A 19,972-nucleotide genomic window follows, 5' to 3' on the forward strand; every position below is an offset into this window, starting at 1 on the left:
TACTGATGTCTTTGAATGGAGAGAGACCTGGCACTCGGAATAAAACATTTTCTAGACAAAACTTCTACTTGTATTGTCTTTCTTATTATAGAATGAAATGGGGAGGAAGAAACCCTGTTCTTCTGCATCAGGATCAGGGAATAACTGATAGGGGACACACCGCACAGGAAGGTATGACCTCTCTGGTATGTTTGCCAAAGTAGCCCCATTACCACCAGGCAAAATGCTAACAGGCACATTGTCTGTATTGGCTGGGAATGACAATGAAAGGTGAAAGCTGCACATTGTTATATTATCAGAACACAGCTTCTATGGTATTATGTAAAGGAGGTGTCAAGCTCATTCCATGGTGGGCCGAGTGTCTGCGGGTTTTCGTTCCACCCTTGTAGTTGACTGAGGAACTCCCCTCACCTGGTTGTGAAAGTCTTTAAAAAAACTAAAACCCGCAGACACTGGCTTCCGTGGAATATGTTTGACACCCCAGAAGTAAAAGGTTGTCTATTTTACATGGACCTGTTACAATGTTTGAAAGCTATCGAAACACTTAGTTTAGAATATCTACATAAATTCAGTAATTGCATTCTTCTCATATTACTCTGTAAGCTACTGATCTATTCAAAGCCTCTTCTGGCATCTCACCATATATCTGCCTGTAGTTATTGAATTCAACCTGAAGGAGGTTAGTTTGTGACTGAGTGGGGGAAAACACCTGCGGGCAAGGTTCTGACAGATGGGTGTGTCTTGGTGGTACCAAGGACACACCCATGAAACACCCACATCAAACCACACCCCCAATCCAACTCATGTTTTGCTTCTGTCATGGCCAGGGATGTTGTTGTAAAATTTATTCTGATCAATTCTAAATAAATTATATTTAATTACCATAAATATTCCGCAGTAGAATGACAAACTAAATACATATGTAGGAAAAAGCAGCCTCTAGGTAGGTAAATGGTTTCTTCCTTGTCTTCTCTCTCTGGTGGTGGCGGGAATGATGAATAACTGTAGGCGTGTGTGCAGAGGTCGGAGGCTTGGTCACTTTGAGCTGTCCAAATCCAACGTATTAAGAACAGCCACAGACATGAAAATATACCAGGGGTTGCTAGAATGGCTGTCCTCAAAACAGTTTATGGACTTAGGGCACATGTACGATGCACTTTAACCCTACTGTCAGAGTGCTACAAAAAACAAACTGATACACTGCATGAACCTTATCACACCAGCAAGATCTAGGATCCAAATTCACCGTGTGTGGGCCTCCCGAGTGTCCCAGGCTGTGTCACAGCCAGCCGTGACCAGGAGAGCCATGAGGCAGCGCACATTTGGTCCAGGTTAGGGGAGGGTTTGGCCAGCAGGGATTTCCTTTTCCCATCGCGCTCTAGTGACTCCTTGTGGCGGGCCGGGCGCCTGCAAGCCGACTTTGGTCGCCAGCTGTACGGTGTTTCTTCCGACACATTGGTGCGGCTGACTTCCGGGTTAAGCGAGCAGTGTGTCAAGAAGCAGTGCGGCTTGGCAGGGACGTGTTTTGGAGGACGCATGGCTCTCACATGGCGCTCTCCCGAGTCCATAGGGGAGTTGCAGTGATGGGACAAGACTGTAACTACCAACTGGATATCACAAAATTGGGATGAAAAAATTGTAAAAGTACAACAACAAAAATATAAGAAAAGAAAATCACTGCGTGTTTGCCTTGATGTTCATAGTACTCTACGGACCCATAGCCTCGGAAAGTAGTTTGGGGGTGCTATGTCATCACTGTAGATGGCTATATCAGTCTGCTAATACAGGAATATTGAAGGCCCAGTGCACAACTTTTGTGAAAAATGTAAATGTAAATATATATATTTTTTGTTCCAGGGGGTGCTACAGCACCCTCAGCGCCCCTACTTCCCGCGGCTATGCATGGACCCCTCTTGCCAGTGGAAGCCAGAACCGTACAGTATGTGACCACTTGATTAGGGTGCTGTCCTTTCAGTGCTGCAATTCGAAGGGCTCTCATAATCTTAAAATAACCCTCATCAAGATCTGTGTCTGTTGCCTACTAATAATATTCTACTCATCACTTATTATTATTATTATTGTTATAATTATTATTAGAAATAGATTCACTTCTCACAATGGTGCTCATTTAGCAATTTTATTTAACCTTTATTTAACTAGGCAAGCCAGTTCAGAACAAATTCTTATTTACAATGACTGCCTACCAAAAGGCCTCCTGTGGGGACTAAAAATAAATACAATATAAATATAGGACAAAACACACATCACAACGAGAGACAGCACTACACAAAGAGAGACCTAAGACGACAACATAGCAAAGCATCAACACATGACAACACAGCATGGTAGCAACAACATGACCATAACACAACATGGTAGTGTAACGGATGTGAAATAGCTAGCTAGTTAGCGGTGCTGCGCGCTAAATAGCGTTTGAACCGGTGACGTCACTTGCTTTGAGACCTTGAAGTAGTAGTTCCCCTTGCTCTGCAAGAGCCGCGGCTTTTGTGGAGCGATGGGTAACGATGCTTCGTGGGTGACTGTTGTTGATGTGGGGGGGATGACCTATTTTGAAATTAGGCACAGTGGGAAGACAAAGTATGTGGACCCTTTAGAATTACCTGGATTTCTGAATAAATTGGTCATAAAATGTTGTCTGATCTTCATCTAAGCCACAACAATAGACAAACAGTCTGCTTAAACTAATAACACCAACAATTACTTTTCATGTCTTTATTGAACGCACAGTGTAAACATTCACAGTGCAGGGTGGGAAAAGTATGTTAACCCTTGGATTTAATAACAGGTTGACCCTCCTTGGCAGCAATAACCTCAAACAAACATTTTCTGTAGTTGCGGATCAGACCTGCACAACGGTCAGGAGCAATTTTTGACCATTCCTCTTTACAAAACTGTTTCAGTTCCACAATATTCTTGGGATGTCTGGTGTGAACCACTCTCTTGAGGTCATGTCACAGCATCTCAATCGGGTTGAGGTTACTTTTGTAACCCTTTCCAGCTTTATGGAAGACAACAATTCTTAATCTTAGGTCTTCTGAGATCTCTTTTGTTCGAAGCATGGTTCACATCAGGCAATGCTTCTTGTGAATAACCAACTCAAATTTTGTGAGTGTAGGGCAACTCAAACCAAAATCTCCAATCTCGTGTCATTGATTTGACTCCTGACTCCAATTAGCTTTTGGAGAAGTCAGTAGCCTAGGGGTTCACATAATTTTTCCAACCTACACTGTGACTGTTTAAATTATGTATTCAATAAGACAATAAAAATGCAATCATTTGTGTGTTATTAGTTTAAGCACACTGAGTTTGTCTATTGTTGTGACTTAGATGAAGATCACATTTATGCAGAAATATAGGTAATTTCAAAGGGTTCACATACTTTTTCTTGCCACTGTGTGCATAACTTGGTGTTTGAGAGTATTAAAAACTGAACATTTTCTTGAGATAATAGGCCTTTGTGGGCGTAGGCAGACATTGCTATTGGAGGATGCATTTTATGCCTATTCTACAATGATATTCAATAGGCCACAGTTTAAAGACGGCTCTTTAAAGTCGCTCCATGCTCAACCTGACATCTGCATTATTAAGGGGATACAGCCTCTGTCGAGTTCAGGGAATTCTTAAAGCCAATTTATGCTTGATCTGAAAAAATGTGGTTGGAGGCTCCATGTGGAGGGTGAGACGCAATTCGGAGCCTACAAAGGCAAGCAGAAGCCAAATTGAGCTACAAATTACGCCTCTCAAATGTTTCAACAATGCAAAGGGGGCCAAACAGCTCTGCATTGACATGATTGGTTGACTGTAGGTGGGGGCGGGAGGTCCTGTATAAAAACAAAATCACTTCCTTGAGTACTTCCTTCACAACAGCTCCATGCTGCTCTGCAAAGCGCAAGAAGAATGAATGTCCTGACGTTTGTAAAGGCCGTATCACAGTAAATGCTGCATGGCGAATGCAGCTGACGAATTGACCATATAGCTCCCTTAATATTCCCCCATTTAAGAAATAAAGTCTGTACCTTGCTATATATCACCCTAATCATCATAGGACCTTATGTTGATGAGGTATTGTCGAGCAAACCCCCGAATATCAAAACAATATGCAAACTGAAAACACATTTACTGCAGTCTTGAATAATAAGGTAGAATTCGCCATTCCATCTGCCATCTCCTCCCAGAATATTATACTGTTTCAACACCTTTTCTGCATAAAACCTTAAGCCTTCATTCTCAGGCATTTTAGTTATTTTTGTCAACAAATCTGAAATATCAGCAAGAATCTGACCGCAAAGAATTTCAACCGATTTCAATACACATCCATTGACAAATTGGATTCACTTCCAGGTACCTTCAGCTGTGGTCCAGTCACAATTCAACACGAGCAGCTTTCAAGCTCATAAATGCGCCTGCGCACACGGCTGACCCTTCTGGTTCCTGCGCGTAATGCCACGACATTAGTAGCGGTAGACACAACATACAAGCTACAGTTCTAACTGTAAAACGAGAAAATACATAAATACACCACTTTCAGTCGTTAGCCCATTCACTTGTAGCACGTACACATTTTCTGTTAGCAACCGCAGTCTACAGCAACTATGTTGAAGTTGTTCCTACTATGCACACTGGCGGTTTTAAGCCGGGCTGATATCGGCGAAGAAGATGATGTTCTGGTGCTGAAGAAAAGTAATTTCGAGGAGGCTTTGAAAGCTCACCCAAACATCCTAGTTGAATTCTGTAAGTAAACTACCTGATCATATAAAGGCTGAGACAACTTAAATTGTTTGCTTGCCTGCTAATTTGTTCACGCATTTATGCTAGCGGAGGTCGCTTGTCGTGTTGTGTTATCAGCTTCACTTCAGCTACCGCAAAGGTGGAATGGCATTCCAACGTCAGCTAGCTAGCTTTCCTGATTGGTTTTCTGGGCAAACGTTAGCTAGTTCGCGACCAATTTCACTAACGTTAGGCCTGTGTCTAACATTAACTGTTGATTGCACTGCTGGCCTTTGTATTTCAAGCAGTAACGTTATATATATTTTGACGGAATCTAAGGCAATGTCATTCCCAGCTAGCTAACGTTAACTAGTTACTGCACATTTGATTACCCTTACTAGTACGGGACTTTGTTGCATTTAGCTAACTATCTAGGTAGTATACCTGGCACAAAGGCAAATTGAGCATTCAGTGAATCCCGATCTAGCAGTCACAGGACTGAAATAAAAAACTGAAGTCACATTCGTCTGTGACCTCTCTTGTTTGTGAAAGTGCCGGTTACTTTACCAGCCTTGTTTGCTTCATAGATCTAGAAGTTTATAAACGTGACTACAGCTTGTTTGTTTAGCTTACAAGGGATGGCTTGTGCTTCTGTGTACCCTTGAGAATACTTAATGCACGATTTAGAATACTCTAGCTATGTGCAACACTGCCGGCAAAGCATCTCTTGAGTGATGAAAACACCATTCAGTCGTGTGAATGCATCAAGCAGACTCCATTAGTTGCAAGAGTGACGTGTATGGTTTGATTCATTACCACTTGCGTTTCGATTGCTCGATATCGTTTCCTGGTCATGCACACTTTCTACTCCGGTTTCAGTTAGAAGCTGTTTTGAATTAGGTTTACTGACATTCACATAAGTTGCTGCAGTGGTTTTGCGACACATTTGTTAAATGCTTATTAACTTGTGAACTTGGTGGTTTCCACTTTTTCTTAAGTACAATGTGTTTCTTTAATAAATATTTTTGACGTTACCAGCAGGCAGGCTCTGCTACAACTGTCAAACTCTGAGGTATTCTGAACTTTTAGCTGACAAGCCTGCAGACCAATCGGAGGACTCCACGATTCGGACATTCCAATGAGCGACGTGGGGGAGGGCTGAACTCTTTGCTCACGTATCTCACGGACTGGCTGGACCTGGAGGGTTGCATGAGATGCTCAGTTGACGTGTACTTCAAAGTTCAACTTTAGTTTAACTCTCCTGGCTGATGGAACTTGGGGGTTTTCTCCACTGAAACTAAGAAGCACTGTAATGAAAACGCACCAACTCATTTTTTTATTGAAGTTTTGAAACGATAAACATTTAGTTAAAATAATTGCTGTAGGACTGTTTTATAATTTGAGGAAGTATCGTTCGGACTTTGAACTTACAACCAAGCTTAATGGACTTGTCAAGCTTATGGTGATATCTTGACATCTCAAGGCCCATTAATCACACCATCACAGGCAGTCAATAGGTTAAGTTTGTTCAAACTTCCATGGGTTTTTTCATAGGTCTCATGCATTCAGAACCTTCACAAGCCATTCTATGTCCTCCATAAGAAGTCAGAATAGAAATCCACCTCTTCTCAGGCAACTTTTTCACTATTTTAGTTATAGCCCAAGACTGGTCTTTTCAGTGAGCTCATTGAAAATGAACTTTCCCACGCCCTCTAAATAGCCTACTGTATGTAAATGTTTTGCTCACTTAACTGGAAACTCAAAATACGCACGTCTCCCTCCATACAAACATTGTACCAATATTGGTGTTTGTTTAGTAATTAGAAAGCATCCCTTTGGCCCAAACATGTAGCAACACACAAATGATAACGTAGTATATCAACAGTCACTACAGTATTTGCTTCTACTTCACCCGTCGGTGTGAATCTCTCAACTCTGAAGCTGTGTGGTTTAATTTATCTATTTCTACGATTTCTTTCTTGCTCCAGATGCCCCGTGGTGCGGCCACTGCAAGGCCCTGGTCCCGGAGTATGCCAAAGCTGCCAGCATGCTGAAGGCAGAGGGCTCAGAGATCCGCCTGGCCAAGGTGGACGCCACAGAGGAGGCAGACCTGGCCCAGGAGTACGGTGTCCGGGGGTACCCTACCATCAAGTTCTTCAAGGGGGGAGACAAGGAGTCGCCCAAAGAGTACTCTGGTGTGTAGTGGAGTGATGTCTGTTACAGCGTGGGCTGGCACGATTGTCGTATAACCGTCAATAACTGAACTAAAGAAAATACCAATCAGAATCGTCGTACCCCGTTAATTTCAGGAGAAGGGGGGGGTGTTCAACTTCATATTTAAGGAGATACAGTTCACCCAATAGCAGTTAATTCTTACATGAAATGGTTAGTTACATTATTTTATGAGCAGAATGTCACATGCGGGATGAGAAGCTTTATTTCCAGAAGTTCCAAGCGGTAAAAACCACTTGTTTTTCAGACTGTGTGGGGGGGGGGGTTCTCCAAAGCTGTGTTTTCATTAGGTATGTTGTAATTAATTTTCCTATAATGCATTTAATTTATGTTAACCGTGTCTTTGCATGACAATTAATCGTAACCTTAAATTCCATAATTGTAACAGCCCTAGATACAGCATATAATGTGCTTGACATGATAGTGGACTGAGTCCATAGGCAGAACTGTGCTATTTCTGTGTACTTGGATAGCCGTTACAAATTTTGCCCCGTTTTTCACTTTCACAAGTCATTTGGGCAAGGATCTACCCTAAATTACTTTCTGTTTTCAAATATCCAATTATATCAAATAAGATTATCAACTGCCAAATTATTCTGTTGTAAATTATTGTTATCTCAATGACTAAATCTGGAACAACCTAATTACTCAATGTCTAAGTACCTCAGGGACTGGGACAACTATTACCAACAAAGTGATAAGCTGTGTCATGTAGTTTGGTTATGATCATCTGCCATAGATCATTTGTATGATCAGGTAATTATTTTCTGAAGGATGGCTCAGACAAAGTACTGCCTTTACTTATGCTGGTTATTTGATCTTATCAGCCAAGTGTGTGTTAGCCAATGGCACATTCACTCTTCCCCATATAACTATGACTAAATGAAGGGGCCCCTCCCTCCTCTACACATTCTATCCATGCTCTCTCTCCCGCCCATCCCCCCAGCCAGGCAATGTGCAGTTCCTCATGTTTGCTCACTGACTGGCTGTGTTTTCTTTTTTCTTTTTAAAGGGGGGGAGGGAGAGGACAGCCCTAACTTCCAGCACTTGCTCTCTCTGGACTAAAAGCGGAGCACTCAAGGCCACAGGCAGCAGTATCCCTTCTCCAGTTGTGTCTGTCTGGCCTGGCTGCAGCGTCGCACAGCGGTGTTGCTTCGCTGTTGCATCATTGGCTCTTTTTAGAATAACATGCAGGTTAATCATGAGTCAGTCCGCTTAATTGGGACACGTTGGTTCTTAGAGAGCTTAAGTCTTCTCTAGTGGGGCAAATGAATCGCAGAGGAATGTTGCTACCTTTTCCTTTGTCTGCCAGTAACAGTGCTGGTGTGACCAAATAAGAAATACTTTATTAAATGCGAGATCTTAAACTGTCCTTTGTCCCTCATAAGTAGAATAATGGCAGCAATACAAGGAGCTGTGTTTACTCAAGTACACCAGTCGTGGCAGAGTAAATTAGCTTTTCTGCCTGAAGCTTTGTTTGATCTGTCCGTGTCGGCCCGTACCATTAGTCTCTATTCAGCCAGCCCTGGTCATGTGACCTGGGCCCTGTTCCAATATTCAAAATGCATCCTTGCGTCCGCCCTTGCGTCATCTCTGATCTGTACATGATTAGAAAACATGAAGGTAGGCTTGCCATTCTCTTGTATTGTTTACCATGGCCAACCTTGTCTGCTCAGTGAATACATTACAGTACAACAAACAAAGGAAGTAGGGAATCAATCTCATACATTATTAATGTTTGAACGCTGCCATAATGACTTACTAGAACTGTTGTTCCCTTCCTGCAGCTGGCAGACAGGCTGATGACATCGTCAACTGGCTGAAGAAGCGCACTGGACCAGCAGCCACCACCCTGGGGGAGGTCGCCGAGGCGGAGTCCATGATTGCCCACAACGAGGTAGCAGTCATCGGCTTCTTCAAGGTGAGACGATGACTTCTGGCCTAGCTGCGCACGGTCACTGTGCTACTACAAGGTCAATCTCTAGGGATTCTTTGAAGGAAAGTTTAGTGCCAACTAAGTCCCATTTCCCACTAGACAGCTAGTTGTTTCACACTTTTTCAGTACTGTTCAAATGGTTGGCTTATTTTCAATAAAAATACATACAAATCATTTTCACAGTTCAAATGAGTCAAGGCATAGATGGGCATGTGTTAATCATTAATGAGTCTTAAGCTTCATGTATGACTGCATCTAAGCTAAGCGTCTCTTTGTCCTCCAGGATGTCGAGTCTGAGGGAGCCAAGGCTTTCCTGAATGCTGCAGAGGCCGTCGATGATGTTCCGTTCGGCATCACCTCCAACGACGCCGTCTACTCCAAGTTCGAGGTCTCCAAGGATGGCGTAGTCCTCTTCAAGAAGGTACGGAGCGAATACTTAGATTCAGTATGACGTAATCACGCAAATTGTTTCATCTCTTTCAAAATTACTACCCTGATCATGGTGTAACCATGCTCATTGAGCTAGACACGTCTAGATGATCACTGATGGGTTACTGGCAGCGACTGTATTAGGTCATAGGGTTCCCCTGCTAGTCTCATTGGCTGGTCTCTAAAGTAAAGTGCAGTGCTTTACAGTTCAAAAGAAGGGGAAAGTGATCTTTGATATTGCCCCCCTGAGATTCTTCCTTCATACTCAAGTCTCTGTCTGAGGAATTCACTCATTTCAACAAGCATTTCCCCGTTAATAGCAAGATGAGGGATTCCTCTTCATTCAGATTTTACAGGGAAGGTTAACTGGTCATTAAATTTGGCTCTGACATGTAATGGTCTTAACCTCTCCCCTCCCTCAAATGACAATGATACTTAAAAGGAACAGATGTGGTAATTGGATATCTGTATTTCGAAGCCAAATCTTGTCAGATTAAACGGACCTGGGCTGAACTAGGTCACAGTCCACATGGACTTTCCATTAGTTGTTATGCGACATGTTATGTCCGCATTCCTGCCTTTTCATAGATAATCAGACATTATGTCAAATGCGGTCTTCCTTTCACCTGATAAGTAATCACTGGTCAACAAGGAAAGAAGCCAGCCGCTAGTGGGGGTTTGGGTTGAGTAGTTGTAAACATGGTCTGAAAGTCTTCCGGTATGAGGCATATGGCTGAATATCAAACTTGAGAAATAAGGCACTGATGTCTATGGGAGAAAATGTGTGTTAGATCTCAAGTTAGGATTTGGCTCCTATTCAGCAGAAGTAAGATTCCCATCTGACATTTAAAAACAGATGTCACCCATAAGCCTTTGTATATTCATGGCTGGACGAGACTAGACCAGACCACACTTGTAAACCTGTTTCCATCTCGCTATCTGCTGAGATTTTTTTTTTAATCCTACTTTTTTATATCATTGCCCTTTAGTGGTCAGGGAGGGCCAGCTTAACGGGAGGGCCAGCTTAACGGCAGGCCGTTACATGTCACAATTCATTAGATTTCTGCCTGGCATTTTAAAGGCTTAAGCCTCCACCTCTAATGAGACATGGATGGGATCCCTCCATCTTATTGCCCGGTAAGCCCCCTACTCATCAGTCATCATACTACCCCACTATTGTCTGCTTTCTCTCTGTGTCTGTGTGTGTGATTCAACCTTGACACACACACTCCTGTGGTCTCCCAACTTTCCCTTTGTGTACCAGTAAGGGCTGACAGGCACTGTACTGCTATTCTTAACACTCAATAAAAACCCTTTTTAGCCTGATGTTGACTTCTTCAGCTGGGGTTACCAAAGGGATTTAAATGAGCTTGTTTGGTAAATCTGTGTCGTGGGGAGTTCACAGGCAGAATATAATAAAATGGGACTAAACTGGAAAGTTGGTGACGTATTAACAGGTTTGGCTTCCAACTAATGTTTCCATCGGTCTTCTCCTCTACAGTTCGATGAGGGTCGTAACACCTTTGACGGAGAGCTGAGCAAGGCTGACCTGCTGGCCTTCATCAAAGCCAACCAGCTGCCTCTGGTCATCGAGTTTACCGAACAGGTAATGGCCGTGCTTTGTACCGCTGAAACCCATGTGCTTCTAAATATCCACTGACTCACGCAACTCAGAAAATACACCTTTTTTCCAGATGAACTCACCCTCTGTCACACTAAGCTACAGATTCTATTGACGGCCTCATCCCCACCAAGGCCCTATGACGGCTGTCACGAGAACCTTCAGTGTCGTTCCCACAACTTTAATACAAGCCTTTATATCCCGAGCTTCGTTCCCCGTGTCTGACATTCGTGCTTCATGACATTGTGTTTTCTCTGCAGACCGCCCCCAAGATCTTCGGAGGAGAAATCAAGTCTCACATCCTCATGTTCGTGCCCAAGGCTGCCGACGACTTCGCCGACAAAATGGTTGAGTTCAAGAAGGCATCAGAGGGATTCAAGGGCAAGGTGGGTGGACCAGACTGAAAGTGACGACCTTCATTCATTGTACCCAATCTCCAGTAAAGGCAGTTTGCTCGTTATTCCTGTTTTATTTATTATGAGAAAGGGAGTTATTTTTCATCCAACGCCTTTAAAGTAATTTACTGCATGTGCAGCACTGTGTCGGTATGTACCATTGAGACTGTACTGGAGTGTATATAGAATAACTACCTAAACTAAAAGCTAGATACATACGCCTTGTATTTCATCCTCTTCCTCGCCTCCCCCAGATCCTGTTCATCTTCATCGACAGCGAGGTGGACGACAACCAGCGCATCCTGGAGTTCTTTGGGCTGAAGAAAGAGGAGTGTCCTGCAATCCGCCTCATCACGCTGGAGGACGAGATGACCAAGTACAGGCCCGAGAGCGAGGCCATCACTGCCGACAACATCGTCGCCTTCTGCACACTCTTCACAGAGGGAAAACTCAAGGTGTGTGTGTTGACCTAACAATGACTACAGACTTTCCAAGTGTACATGCTCCGTGTGTGTGTTTTAGGACATAGTGTTACTCAGATTACAGGATTAGGCTGTTACTGGGGTTTCTAGATCATTGGGGTGCCCCTGACTGCTAAGTACATTAGGCCACAGCCCAGCCTAGACGGTGAGAACAGCTGTGCCCTACTGTAGACATTGATGAACCAGTCACTGTTAGGTCACTGCAGTGCAGTCGTCATACCTCGATGGCTGGGCGTCAATGGCAGTGGTTTGAAAGTGCTGATGTAGGCTGACATGCTGTGCCAGAAAGTGTTACAAATGACAATTGTCAGGTCATAAGGTTTAGTGCCAGTTGTTAGGACTTTTAGGGAGACAACCAATTGTGGGCCTGCATCACAAACCTGAACTAGCACGTATTGGTCAGACTCAATATTTATTTTAGTGGTTTGAGTGTCTGCGCTGTGCAGGTTTTGCATCATTCCCATTCTATAAGAGTTTGCCTCATGACTTGGGAATCATGTTTCTGTACCATTCGGGAGAGAAATGATCCATAATTCTAGTGTTGCTTCGTTTGGAACTAACATAATTCTGCTCATTCGTAGTTTTGCAAAAGTCATGTAATCCATTGTAAATCTCTCCTCTTCGTGTCTCCTCCCCCCACAGCCCCACCTCATGAGTCAGGACATCCCTGAAGACTGGGACAAGAACCCCGTCAGAGTCCTGGTCGGCAAGAACTTTGAAGAGGTCGTCTTTGACTCCAAAAAGAACGTCTTCGTTGAGTTTTGTAAGTACTAACCCCTCTCATCAATACTATATGTAAGCCCCAGGTGGTCAACAGGCTCACTTTTCAGGGGTCGATGGCCCTGATATATTTTGAGGTGCGTTCTTTTGATTACACCGCCCACGTGGAGGTGGGAAGCTATCCTGAGTCTGAAACAGGAGTCTTTCTCCTAGCCCTGGCAATGCCCCCTGCACCTTTGTGCTAAGCCCCAGCAGATGTACAAGAGACCGGGACCTAAGATCATTCCATCAGCCCTCCACACGAATCGACGTGTAACCCAAGACTGAATAAGGAAACATTGGGATAAATTTAGTCTCGGGAGGAGATTTTTATAGCTCACAACTACTAAACTTTCCTCCACTGTTGTGCTGAGCCAGAGTGAGGAATTTTCCATCCCTGGGCTTTAATGTAAAGTCGCTTACGGTCACTGACGGGGGGGGGGGGGGGGGGGGGTTGCTATGCTCTCTGCATGTGAAGTGTCTGGGTTGCCAGGGCAGGATGGCATTGTAGAGAGGCACAGCTGTCGAAAACCTAACTGCCAACCTCGGCAATTACAGCCCACAGGCTTGAATTAATGGGCCCTTGGCAAGCCATTCCCCTATTCCAGTCACTTTCCATTGTATAAATGATCTGATAAAGCTGTGCATTATGTTTTCCACGCATGTGTATCTGTGCATCAGTGAGTGTATATATCCATGCTGATGCAATGTCGTGATACTTCTACTGTGGATACGAATGGAGGGCAAAGTAACATCATGCAATACAATAACCAGCCTAAGCATTCAGGTGATGATCAATGAGCTTGTATGGGTCATGAAAATGTTCTTGTCCCTGACTGCTCCTCTGCTCTCCCCACTTCAGATGCACCCTGGTGCGGCCACTGTAAACAGCTTGACCCCATCTGGACCAAACTGGGCGAGAAGTACCAGGACAGCGCCGATATCGTCGTGGCCAAGATGGACTCTACAGCCAACGAGATCGAGACAGTGAAAGTACACAGCTTCCCCACGCTCAAGTTCTTCCCCGCAGGCGACGAGCACAAGGTCAGTCTACTGAAACGAGGTGGAATGTCTGTCAGTGTTAGCAGCCATTTGTAACTGTTGGCAGTTGACTCCCAAATATATATCTTGACGGTTTCATTGACATGGGTCAGTTCCTCTGTCCCACACTAGGGGATGGAGTTTGAGGTGAGACTGAGGGGCTCTGCTAAATACCCAAATGTGATGAGATTATTGCATCACTACAACTCCATTTTGGAATGGCCAAGGTCAAATTCCACTTTTGGATAACATGACACTTTTTTTTTAATTGGCTAATTTCCCCAACATAGCCAGCGTTAAATTTCCTGGCATTTGAGCACAGGTCTCACACTTGAAAACCAAGCCCTCGCAAGAAATGTTAAATCCCCTGTCGGTTAGTAACACAACCCATTCTGGGCTTTGACTCTTTCGGTAAACATCTCAGAAGCATGGCTTTTGGCCACCCACCCACACTCATCCATCCACCCTACTGAAATATCATCTTTCATTTCACAGCATTATAGGTGGGTGTGCGGTTATTAGCTGTCGTTTAGTAGCTGTCTCACTCACAAGGAGGGTTGATTTAGCAGCGCCAGCCACACATGCAGAAACCCAAGCCTGCTGGCCCTCTGAGTGACTCTGCCATTGTGGTGGTGTTTACCACTTCTACCAAACACAACCCCTCTTTTTATGGCTGCCCGATAATGCCCTCACCCTCTTGAGACCCTCACCCCAGCTCTTAAAGAACAGGTTGGCATTTATTGTCATGAGTCTTGTCTTAGAGGCAGAGCTGAGCATTTCCCCTTAGATAGGCCAGCTGAAATGTCAATTGGCTATATTTAAGAAATGCTTTTTAATTTCAGGTTAGGCAATAGGTTTAGCAGTGTGGTTAGGATTTTACCACTTCAGAACAAGATTCAAGATAACTAAATGCACATCTGCTCTTAAAGACCACCCTGGCACTCAACCCCCCCAGAGGCATGCCAACCACCCTGCTGAACTATAGCCCATAGCGGTCAACTACAGAAAGCCTCCTGGAAGAGGTTGGCAGCCTTAATTGGGAGCTTTGTGTTGGGATTCCCCTTGCGAAGAGCCCTGGGGTTTACCCTGACCCTGAGCCATTCCTCCTTGTGACAGAGCCAGAGATGGCTAGGGAAGGAGGCAGCTGCTCGAGTAGCCCCAGGCTCCGCCTCTGTCTGTTGGCTCGCTATGCTCTGCATTAACTGACTGGCTAAGACTACATGGGTCTGGAGGCAGAGCTCTGCGACTGTCCTCAAGACTGATCTCAAGGGCAGTCCTATAGTAACTGAGAAGGGCCATAAACAACACCTTTGGCCTTCTCTCATCCATCAATAGTTGGGTATCTCCTCTTGACTGCTCATTGGCACAGATCTGAAGATGGCTGGAGGCATCAAAGGTTTTTGGCTCCAGATTCAAATTAACACGTGTTGTTGAGGGACCCCACAGTCTGATTTTGAAAAATTAGACATTTGGATAAGATTTCAGTAGTTATTTGACAAATGGACCACTGGTGTTTCTTGGTTTTCTAGCTCCAATTATGCCCCATTTGATAGTTGGTGCTGTATGCAGTCTGGCTTGGTTAGAGCATTTTCTTCTCATGGAAAAGCAATGGAAATATGTCCATTTGAATCGCTATAGAAGTTTGCATGTGATTTTCTTCCATGCAGGTGGTCGACTACAATGGTGAGAGGACACTAGAGGGCTTCACCAAGTTCCTGGAGAGCGGAGGCAAGGATGGCGGAGCACCGGCTGGAGAGGAAGGGGAGGAGGATGATGGGATTGATGTAAGTACACCCCTTGGATTGGTATGAACAACGGTTTGTCTTCATGCTTAAGCAGACACTACAATTATGTTTGCATGACAGATTAAACCGCTAGGCAGTGCTATGCGGTCAAAATGAAATCGTGCAAACTCTTTCAAAGCCCAATCGTTTTACATGCAGTTTTGATCTAAAAACGCCCACCTTTTTCACAATGACTTGTTTTTTACACGATCATATGCTGAGTACACGCTGAAATGTGAATGTTGCTCAAGCCGCTTTCAAACTGTCACAAAATGATGCATTTGAGTTACAGCCAAACCTTATCCAGTAAGAGTAATGCATTGATGGGCAGGAGAATACAGCAATGTTGGAGAAGGTGTAACTTTTGGTGCAACGCATCCTGATCAATTGAATTCTCCCTAGAAACTGGCCCACGATTCGTGCAAGCAAGGTGTCTTATCACACCAGGTGTCTTTTGGGGGGGGGGGGGGGGGGGTTCAGTATCCTGTAGGTCACCCAGAATAGACCCACAGGACCACCTCTCCTGAAGATTTGGGTAACTTGAATTTGGGTCACATGCCTACCTTTTTTTTTTTAAGTTGATTTAAAAGTCAGGTAGCCTAGTGGTTAGAGTTTTGGGCCAGTAGCTGAAAGGTTGCTAGATCGAATCCCCGAGCTGACGAGGTCAAAATCTGTCGTTCTGCTCCTGGACAAGGCAGTTAACCCACTATTCCTAGGCCGTTATTGTAAATAAGAATTTGTTCTTAACTGAGATGCCTAGTTAAATAAATAGAAATGAAGCCTACTCTTTGCCTCAGGACAATGCAGAAACTGTTGTAATGGGTATTTGCATGGTTATTTATTTGTCAGTGTTGAAGTCTGGTGTCTTTCCCCATCTCACTTTCCAATCCAACATGGAGGAAACGGGCTCTAGTGGAGATGTAGGTCAAGCTGACAGACTTCCATGAACTCAGTCTTCAAGCACAGCAAGCATCCAGACACACGCTCAATACATGACCCATTAAGGCATAGACAGTCATTAGTCCAGCAGCCCATGTCTGTCATCAATGAAGGAGATGACAAACCTTACCCACTCAAAATCCTGACCTAAGATTGTAATAATTCTGACTAATAGAATTTATACCAGGATATTCCCTAATGCCCAGGTGTATGGGGTAATGCACGAAATGGAGTAAGACATTTTGAGAAATTGAATCATGTTCCTTATGATGTTGTCATCCAAGACTTCTTGCACATCTCTCTAATGCTTCTATAAAAAAAGCCTTGTGGCTTTTTGAGATGCGGGTGGGGTTTCGCTCCTTCCCTGGCACCGAACTGGGTGCTAAGACCAGGGCCTGTATCCAAAACCCACTGGAGATCCAGCTCAAACTAGTTGAAGGCCCTCATCCCACTACCACACACCCCACCTACCACACTCCCTTCTCAGAAGTCTAATTGCAGACCATTCCCCGACTGCGGTGGCTAATGCCAACTGCAGCTGTCGCTGCTGTTTACCAGGCTGTCCCTTGGGACCAGACCTCCTGTCCGAACGTGCAAGTCAATATCCTCAACCCCAACTTCCTCACCCCCACATCCTCAGTTAACAGTGTCCCTCCCCCCGGCAGCTGTGACTGAATGGCCTCTTTGCAAGATTGTCATTTCAAATTTCTTTGGGTTGCATACACATTTAACAGAAGTTATTGCGAATGTAGTAAAATGCTTGTTCCTAGCTCCAACAGTGCAGTAATATTTAACAATACATGCATCTAAAAGGTAAAATAGTGTATTTAAGGGATCTATAAATATTAGGACGAGCAATGTCTGAGTCCGAAGTGTTTGATTAGACAACGTGGATAGAATGTGCAGTGCATTCGGAAAGAATTCAGACCCATTGACTTTTTCACATTTTATGTCACTGCCATATTCTAAAATAGATTACATAATTTCCCCCCCATAATGACAAAGCAAAAAACAAGTTCATTAAAAATAAAAAATAAACTGAAATCCCATTTATGTAAGTATTCAGACCCTTTACTCAGTTCTTTGTTGAGAAAAACTAACAATTTAATCAATTTTAGAATGAGGCTAATGTAACAAAATACAGTTAAAGGGGTTTGAATACTTTCTGAATGCACTGTGTATGGATGGATGGATATGTGAAGAATAGTATATGTACAGCACTAGTTAAATAGGATATACCTGGTCTACAATGCAGTATATACATACGAAGTTAGTAAAAGTGTTATTCATTATTAATGACATACTGTTTGGGTTACCATGCTGTATTTGTTCATGCAGGCTGACAATTGATGAATGGGCATGGAGGGCCTTTCAATTAAACCTCAGTGCCCCACACGTCTTGTCCTTACGTTTTCTTATGTACAAATGTTTTGCTATAGATGGACATGGGTTTCTCCAGGTCACGTTTTTTTCAACAACCTTTCAAGCATGTCATGTTGCCCATTTAAAAAAATAAAATAAAATAAAAAAATGTATAAAAAAAATATTGGAGCATAGGGTTTAACGTGTCAGGACAGCCACACAAAATGAGCTGCGTAGTATCCTCCCACCACAATGTTCCATATAGCATCCAAGCTTTCTGCTCCCAAGAACTGCATGCCCAGTCAGGGCAGACTCAGAGCGGCTTCCTCCAGGCAGGTGTTAAAGACAATCTCCTCTCTCCTCCTCCTAGGATATGGTGGACCTGGACGAACAGGACAGTGACTCTGACGCCGACGGTGGCGACCACGACGAGTTATAAGACCCGGCGAAGGAGAGAGGAGAGACGAACCCCCACCCCTTTTACCAACCACCCACCATCACTACCACCCCTGTTCTGTGAACACTAATACTTCTCCTTTAACTGCTCCTCAGTCAGTCTGTCGTCAGATGTGGCAGGACCCTCGGCCAGCCCCCCTCCTGAAGCCACCTCGACAACCTCTATCCCCTTTCTCCCTCCCGCTGGACCAGATGGACTCGTCTGTCCCCTTGTCATGGGAACTCAACAGAGCAGAACGGCACCTCGTGGTCTTAACGGCTTTTTTCATTACCAACGTTCCTCATCAATCAAACGATGGAGTTGTATTGCCAAAATGTTAAATGGCATTAAGATACTGTGCTTGACATCTCCAGTTGGATCCACAAATTGGGTTATGTACCTGTCAGTTCTTGTCAAATTACTTTCCCCCAGTCTGCTTCAGTGTGAGGATGGTGCAGTTTTGTGGTGTAGCTGGTTTTTAGGGGTGGGGGGATGGGGGCTGCTAATGTCCTTGTTCCGCTACTAGGCTTTCTGAGGGCCAGAGGTGTTATATGGTGGGATGTATGGACTGATCTCTCAGGGGACTTGGGGCCATCCTATTGTCTTTTTGTAAAGCGTAACAAAATAAAGAAGCAACGTGTTCCGTGTAGCAGAGGCCCCTGGAAAGCAATATATGCATCTGTAGCTGAGACCAATCTTGAGGGTCACTATTCCTCTCTCTCTCTCTGCCTTCATTCCCTCTAAGTCTGCAAATCATGTTTTTCAGTTCAGTTTCCCTCATTTCAACATGGCTACTGACTTTTTTTTTAAGAAAAAAAATATACTTTGGAATTAGCTTGTTTTATTTAATTGTATTTTCATTCAATATATATTTTTTAATCTGTCATTAAATAATGTGTGTATACCAGTAATGCCCAGCTAAAGTTTTAAGCTGGGGTAGAGTTGGCCCTCTGACTCTGTTTGACCTGGGATTTGTGGGGAGACCCAGGACGGTTTCTGTTTGTATCACTGTGTTCATAGCCTGGACCCAGATCTGTTTGTGCAGTCTTGCCAACTCCTATAGTCTTGACCAGATGACACACACAGATCTGAGACCAGGCTACTGTGTTTATGCCGTCAGATTCCACATGGTTACTGTATGAGGGGTTGGATACTTAAAAGGAACTGTGTTTTGCGACTCTTTAGAGCGGTCGCTGTCCTGGTTGTCTTTGGGGAGGTGGGGAACAGTGCAACAGCCCCACCGTACCTGTACTGCCCCCATCCCTCTGGCTTCGGCTCTAACTGACGCTCTTGTCCCCATGGAGATGTTTGTGTGCCTGGTGGTGATTGAGTGCATCTGCTTTTTTCTTCTAAGTCCAGGGACAAGGTTTTGAATGTTTTTGCTGTTTGGCTGGGATGGGAGGGTTGAGTAGGGCAGACCGGGGTGAGGGTTGTGAGGTTCAACAGCAGCTGTTCAAGAGGGTGGGGGGGAAATGACTTGGAAACAAATGCATTCCATCACATAGAATTTGATGTGGAAAAGTGAAAACTGGTGGCCAAATAAATAAAAATATGAAAAAGTAACTTAGCTTTTTTTTCTTGCACTTTTTAGCACATTGTTTCAATATATCAATACTGTGGGGTTTTAAAGGGAGACTATCAACTGGATTGCCTACCATGATAACATGCGTATGCCAGTAAATAGTACGTATGCCAGTAAGATGGCGCTGACAGACAGGGCAGCGGTGCTTCTAGCTCCCATATGTATTTTGCTACACCCGCAATAACGTATGTAACCAATAAAAATGTATTTTAAATAGGCCGTAACTAGGGCCCAATGCTTCTAATG

General features: G+C 44.1%; 1 protein-coding gene across 1 annotated transcript; it reads left to right on the top strand.

The window, feature by feature from the left end:
• Positions 1–4,419: 4,419 nt before the first annotated feature.
• LOC109889395 (protein disulfide-isomerase-like) lies at positions 4,420–19,707 on the top strand. The gene is made up of 11 exons (XM_020480804.2): positions 4,420–4,752; positions 6,717–6,923; positions 8,748–8,881; positions 9,180–9,317; positions 10,827–10,931; positions 11,207–11,332; positions 11,596–11,796; positions 12,466–12,586; positions 13,445–13,626; positions 15,291–15,407; positions 18,079–19,707. The coding sequence occupies exons 1-11, from the start codon at positions 4,614–4,616 to the stop codon at positions 18,145–18,147; spliced, it is 1,539 nt and encodes a 512-aa protein (XP_020336393.1). The 5' UTR covers positions 4,420–4,613; the 3' UTR covers positions 18,148–19,707.
• The last annotated feature ends 265 nt before the right edge of the window (positions 19,708–19,972 follow it).

The sequence above is a fragment of the Oncorhynchus kisutch genome, linkage group LG1, assembly GCF_002021735.2.
Source record: "Oncorhynchus kisutch isolate 150728-3 linkage group LG1, Okis_V2, whole genome shotgun sequence".
In the NCBI taxonomy this organism is placed as follows: domain Eukaryota; kingdom Metazoa; phylum Chordata; class Actinopteri; order Salmoniformes; family Salmonidae; genus Oncorhynchus; species Oncorhynchus kisutch.

Excerpts from the sequence above, each read along its gene's own strand:
- LOC109889395 (XM_020480804.2), top strand. The coding sequence starts at position 4,614 with ATGTTGAAGTTGTTCCTACTATGCACACTGGCGGTTTTAAGCCGGGCT. Across the intron at positions 9,318-10,826 it reads GCGTAGTCCTCTTCAAGAAG|TTCGATGAGGGTCGTAACAC; the intron begins GTACGGAGCGAA and ends TCTCCTCTACAG. Across the intron at positions 10,932-11,206 it reads TCATCGAGTTTACCGAACAG|ACCGCCCCCAAGATCTTCGG; the intron begins GTAATGGCCGTG and ends TTTTCTCTGCAG.